The sequence below is a fragment of the Anomalospiza imberbis genome, chromosome Z (genome assembly GCF_031753505.1).
Source record: "Anomalospiza imberbis isolate Cuckoo-Finch-1a 21T00152 chromosome Z, ASM3175350v1, whole genome shotgun sequence".
Classification (NCBI taxonomy): domain Eukaryota; kingdom Metazoa; phylum Chordata; class Aves; order Passeriformes; family Viduidae; genus Anomalospiza; species Anomalospiza imberbis.
The window spans coordinates 35,634,273-35,640,272 of record NC_089721.1 but is presented as its reverse complement, the minus strand read 5'-3'; the positions used below and the strand labels follow the sequence as shown (position 1 = coordinate 35,640,272).

Genomic DNA, 6,000 nt, shown 5'->3' with positions numbered 1-6,000 from the left:
GGGCACAGGGCCCTCACAGCCCTCGCTGCCGCGCGTGCCGCCATGGAGACGCCAACGGCCGCTTTCCCGGCGCGCGCCAATCCCTCCCCCTGCAGGCCTCGCGCCGGCCGGGCGCAGCGCGCGGGGCGGAACGGGCGGGGCCGGCGGGCGGCCGGAGCGCGCGGCGGGAGGGGGCGTGGTGGTGCCGCGTGCCCGGCTCGCTCCCCCCGCCCCCGCTCCCGCCCCGGCGTGTTGTCTGCACGGCCGCGGCCGGGTGCTCTCGCGAGATCGGCGTTGGCGCCGTGACCTCCATGTGAGCGCGGCGGCGCTCCCCGGTAAACAGTGCCCGGGCCGGGCGATGGCTTCCGGCACATCCCCGTAGCCCTGCCCGCCGCCGGCCCGCGGGGACCCGCCGCGATCTGCCCTGCCTCGGCGGGATCGGGGAGCTCCGTGGGAGCTGCTCGGCTCCCCTTCCTTCTCCCGCACCCCGCCGAGCGGGACGGGCGGCCCGGATTGCGGCCGGGAGGTCGCGCCCGCTCCGCGGGGTTTGAAATTCCTGCCCCGTCGGGCCAAACAAAGAGCGGGCTAGCGTCCGGACCCCTCCCACGCCGTGGGCACTCACCCGCGGAGCGGACCCCGTTCCCACCCCCTGCCTGGGTCTCCCATCCTTTGCCCGCGGCCGGCCGAGCGGGCGGGAGGGCGCGCACCATGTGGATCCAGGTCCGCACCATCGACGGCACGGAGACGCAGACCATCGACGACCTGAGCCGTCTCACCAAGATCGAGTGCTTGCGGGAGAAGATCGAGGAGACCTTCCGCGTGAGCCCCGACCGCCAGCGGCTCTTCTACCGGGGCAAGCAGGTGAGTCGGGAACTCCGCTATGCAGGCGGACCCTTGGAGGTCTCCCCTAATCCCGGGCCCGGCTCTTTGTGCGGTCCCCGTCTCCACCCATGTGCTGTTCTATGAGCTCCCGCTTTTGTTTACTCCTGGGTCTGGGAGGAAGGGAGGGCAGCGGGGAGCCCGCCCTGACAGAATGCTCCAGGACCCCCGTTTTTCCCCGATGAAGTAAAAACCGCTGGGAGTAAAACCCCTCATCGGGTCCTGGTGAGACCCCTTTGTGTGTTTGTTTTCCCACCTGAGCGGCGAGAGGCTCCTCCCTCGGCTCCCGCCTTCATCCTGCCCAAGTGACAGAGAGCCGGAGGGATGCGGGGGGAAGGAGGGAGCTACCCCGCTCTCCTCCGCCCCGGCGCATCCCGGCCGGGTAGGGCGGGAAGCGGGCCGACCGCGAGCGGTTTCCAGGGAAAACGCCGCCCTGGGTCCGCACGTGGCGGGGCCAGGAGAGGCGGCGGCGCGGGGTTAATTGGCGCGGGTAGAAGTTGTGATGCCACGGTGTCCTCGACTTGTGAGTCCCGGCGTGTCCCGGGCGGGATGAGGGCGACTGCTGGTAGTCCAGCGAGGCGCTTCATCCCCCACCACGGGAAGCCGCTATGGCAGGGGTGACTGGCTCGAATTGTTCTGTGAGGTAGTACCTCCCCTCCCCTGGGGTGATGGAAAGATTTTGTTGCGAATAGGTCGCCTCGGGCTGTAACTTCGCGGATGGATGTAACCTTTTAAGCCGCTTTGTGTAAACTACGAGGTGTGCGCAGTGCTCGGGTAGTGAAAAGTGAAGCATAGCTATTACCTGATGCGGAAGGCACCGAATATGTGGTACATTGCAGGGAAAGTGACTCCGAAGATGCATCTGCTTACAGCAGATGAGTGTTGAAGCGTCCACCCGAGCTGAGTAATGCACAGCATGAGACTGCTGCCTCAAAAGAGATAAAGTGTGTATCTTTACGAACATGTAGAGAAAAGTTAAAAACTAGAAATTTAACTGTTAACCAGGAGGCAAGCATTAATGGCTAGATGCTAAGCCTAGATTTTGAACCAATAGCAAATGACTAGATTTTTGTATTCTACAGATTAGGGACAGTGAGCACTTGTGAGGACTGTTCTCTAAGGAACATTATGTACAAATATGTGTTTTTCTGAAGGGGCCAAATCAAGGAACATGAGTCTTGGAGTTGTGTATCCTGCTTAGCTTTGTTCTATGCTAGCACACTTCTTTGGGTATAGATGTTTATGTGGGGCAAACCCAAGGTTTTTACCCCAAATTCTTTATCTGAGAAGCAGGGAAGATGAGCCTGTAATGAATTGTGCTTTCCTGTGTAATCTGACAGAAGCCAGACCAACTAGTGTGAAAATTTTAGTTAACAGATGTCTTGCTTGAGAAAACGGGATAGTGAAATATTATAGCTGAAGTTGCCTACATGAGCAGCATGTGTGAGTTTGATTCTTAGTGTATCCAGTTTAGGACACAGTTGGGATCATGTTAGTGAAGAGTTAGGGAACTGGGTTTGTATAGTTTCACTCCCCATAAACGTTAATTTTCTTGCAATTACCATGATTAATTCTGAAGTTTCCTTCTTGATTGTGGGTTGCTTTTCTGTCTCCATGGTGCTCATAAGAAAAAGGACCAGAAGGGTTGCTCTTGCACAAGTAAGACTGGATGTTGATAACACAAAGCTGAATAACTTCATTCTCTTAGGACTGTGATAAAATAATATTTATTTTAATATTAAGAATAAAAAAAGGTCACTTTAGTTGAATGTGAGATGAACAGAAAGGAGTATATTGAGGTGAAGACTTAAAAATCTCCTGAAGATTGCTGTATGTGTTGTAAAAAATATTATCTAGGTTAAATCCTTTTCTTGTTTTATCTGGTTAGTGCTCAGTATGGTTAAATCTGTACAGTCTGCTAGTAGAACCATGACTCTGCTACTGAATGCTGCTTACTGTAGTCTGTCTGGGAACTTCTAGAAATCCTTGGATCTTGCAAGTGATGGGAAGCCTGGCTAAGTAATGTCCTCCTAAAAATGGGAGGTATATGAGGTTATAAGGATATAAAAACCTAAGTGAGTCATTGTTTTTGGACTGAATTTCAACAGCATCATGTTCTTAGCTTTCAGAAGAGAACAATTTCAACAAAGATTTTGAGCTGGAGCCATAATTTTGCAGTTTTTTAGGAGTTTCTGTGTCCAGTTAATGTTGTTAATGTGCTATACTGTAGTTTGCTGTTGTCTGATCTTCAAAGACAAATGCAAGAACTAACATGGTCAGTACTTCTCATGTCTGTTTTTAAGAGTTAAAATGCCCTAGAACTACTGGAGGAAACCTAGTGTTGTCATTAATGTAGTACTGTTGTGTTGGGTTTTTTTTCTTGTAAATGCCAGGAATAGCACTACTTTATTGAATAGGTTGGCATCTTTTACTGCCAGAAGGACCTACCATTCACATGTGACATTCTAGATTGACGAAGATAGTATTACTCTATAACATGTACAGGACATCCAGTGCTCCACATTTCTGCTGAGCTGAATGACTTTACTAGCCACAGAAGTCAAGGCATGTTCTAGATTGAGGAGGAACTTTCAGGAGAAGTTTTTTTTATTCTTAACTCTGCAGTTAGCCAGAGAAGTCTACTGAACATAGAAACCTGCAGTGATGTCTCTTGCTTTCCCTCTTGAAGATGGTGGATCATTATGTGGAAGGATTTTCCTATAGGGCTACAAATATTTCCCTCTGCTGGAATAAAATGTATTTTAACCTTGCCCCACTACAGACTATTCACATCTATTATTTTTCTGTGTTACGTGTTAACTTTGAGTAAACACGTTCTTAGAGAAATTCAGAAAAAGCAAGACGACAGTCTGATTTCCAGTATCATATTCTTTCTCCTAATTGGAAAGCATGTGAAGTTGTTCTTGAGAATAGAAATTCTCAGTTTATTCATGAAAGTGAAGGAGATATCTTTGTATTTTGACATACCAGAGCAGATTTTCTGTAGAGCTAAGTTACGGTCATGGTGGGATTTCTAGTTCCTTTCAGTAACAATACTGGAAAAATAGAGCAGTAAAAATACATGGAAGTTTAAATTTGAAAACACACCAGAGAGCTTGAGGTTTTCTGTAAGAATATTAATACCTACTTATGTTTTACATATAACTAAACATGCACGCTCCTGTATTTCAGCAATATCTACTGTTTGTGGAAGATAAGAACTAATGTCTTTTGTTGGCTTCTCTCATCATCCCATCCCACCCTGTTGGAATTTGGATACAGTGAAAATTTGTAAATGACTATAGTTGAAAAACCCCGTTATCTCAGTATCTTTTCCATAGTGCTCACCAAAAGTAGGGGGAAAAAAAACTGGAGTCCCAAGGCTTCTTTGCCAATATATGTAGGAGTCAGTGACTGAAATGACTTTTGAAGTCATTAATCTTGTTGGTGAGGAAACACTTCTAAGCTGTTTCATGGGAGACTGAAGTCAGCGGGGGGAGGTGAGAATATTAAAGCTGTTTATTTACTTGAGGTGAAAATTGCTGCAAATCAGGCCTACTTCACTAGAAGAAATTCAGCTCTGCTTTTGTGCACAAAGTATGGTAGTATGCATTGTGTTACTTAGCTGTGCAAGTTGAATATTTCGTTTGTCAGACCCATACTGTAATGTCCAAGAATTTGGGTTTCTGTAAAATTTAACTGAAACAATAGAGGGGTAAAAGGAGTGGAGGAGCTTTAGCTTTGCATGAGAACATGCTTGTGGTAAAGTAGCTTCAGTAAAACACACAGTTAAAAATCTGGCCATAGGGCATGTCTTTTTTATATGAGATTTCTTGTTTCTGGGTAATTTGGGCTGGCACATGAATAGTGGTGGAATCTCATGTGAGTTGAAGCTTCCAAACTTCAGATTTGTATACTCTGTGTTTAAGTCCTTCTTAATACTTACGACTTGGGTGAATTTCCTGAAAGCTAGAAAAGCAATACTTGTGAAGTCTTTCCCTCAGGAATGGGAGTGCTAAACCCATTCATAGAACAATTGAGTTTCTTAGCACAGACTCTTCCCAGTTTTATTTTGCTTGGAAAATTGTAAATATTTTCAGCTGAAGCTGTCCAAACCCCATCTGCTTCAGGCAGAAATCTGGGGTGAGAAATCTTCAGCTGGTGCAGTTAAGTTTTTTATTTTAGAGAAACAGTTTGAAGAAACCTTAGAAGGGTAGTAATTGCCATTCTTTGATGAAGCTGGTAACAAGTAGCTCTGTAATGTGAGGAGAGTCATCTGGAGTCTTCAGGTCAGATATGATCAGACTGAATGCCAGAATTCCCAACATAGTGAATTCATGGTGTATACTCAAAACTTACCTGATAGTAGGTTTGGTAGGCCTTTATTATATGATTGCAGAAGTTTACTGAAATCATCTTTTTGTTAAATTGTTACTGTAAAGCTACTAATGCAATTTACAATTCTTGGATCTGATTGTCTTTATTATTTAAAGCACCTAAACAAACTGCAGGCAAAGTCAAGAAACATAGGTGAAAATGAAATACTTTATACTGTTTTGTATGTATTAAGTATTAGGAACCTGAAAGAGCATTATGTAAACTCTAAGAAATTACAGCCAACTTTAGGTCGGTATTTTATGGCATATATTTACTCCCAGAATCACAGAATACACTGAGTTGGAAGGGACCCACAGGTGTCATCTAATCCAGCTCTTCATCCTGCGCAGGACATCCCCAAGAGTCACACTGCACACTTGAGTCACACATTCATGTAATTTATTTAGGATCGTTTAGTACATGTACTTTTAAAAATTAATCTGGAAGCTCTTAGAAAAGGAATATGTTTTATATTATAAAGAACTCCATAAACCCTTAGATGCAGAATGCAAGGCCTGCACTGACAACTAGATTATGATGATTTTCCATGATAATATGTAATCAAATGTTGATATCAATAATACAGATAGTTATGAGAGGATTCTATTCTTTAAAAGCTATTCATTAAATCTCTGCTCTTAATGATTTAACTATAAAATTATGGTTATTGGGTTTTTTTTGGTGTGATTTTTAGATTTTTGTTGTTGATTATGGAAGCTTGAGATAATAATCAGTTCTTCATTACAGGTGTCCTCACAAGCTGCA

The 6,000-nt window shown here is 45.8% G+C and overlaps 1 protein-coding gene across 5 annotated transcripts in view; it reads left to right on the top strand.

The window, feature by feature from the left end:
• The first annotated feature begins 225 nt into the window (after positions 1-225).
• UHRF2 (ubiquitin like with PHD and ring finger domains 2) overlaps positions 226-6,000 on the top strand; it is an 83,029-nt gene continuing 77,254 nt past the window's right edge. For 3 of the 5 annotated variants that reach the window (XM_068177570.1, XM_068177567.1, XM_068177566.1), the window contains exon 1: positions 226-840. In XM_068177570.1, the coding sequence (XP_068033671.1) occupies positions 688-840 (153 nt within the window). In that variant the 5' untranslated portion in view covers positions 226-687. The remainder of the gene's footprint in view (positions 841-6,000) is intronic. The other 2 variants (XM_068177569.1, XM_068177568.1) reach the window with 1 other exon arrangement.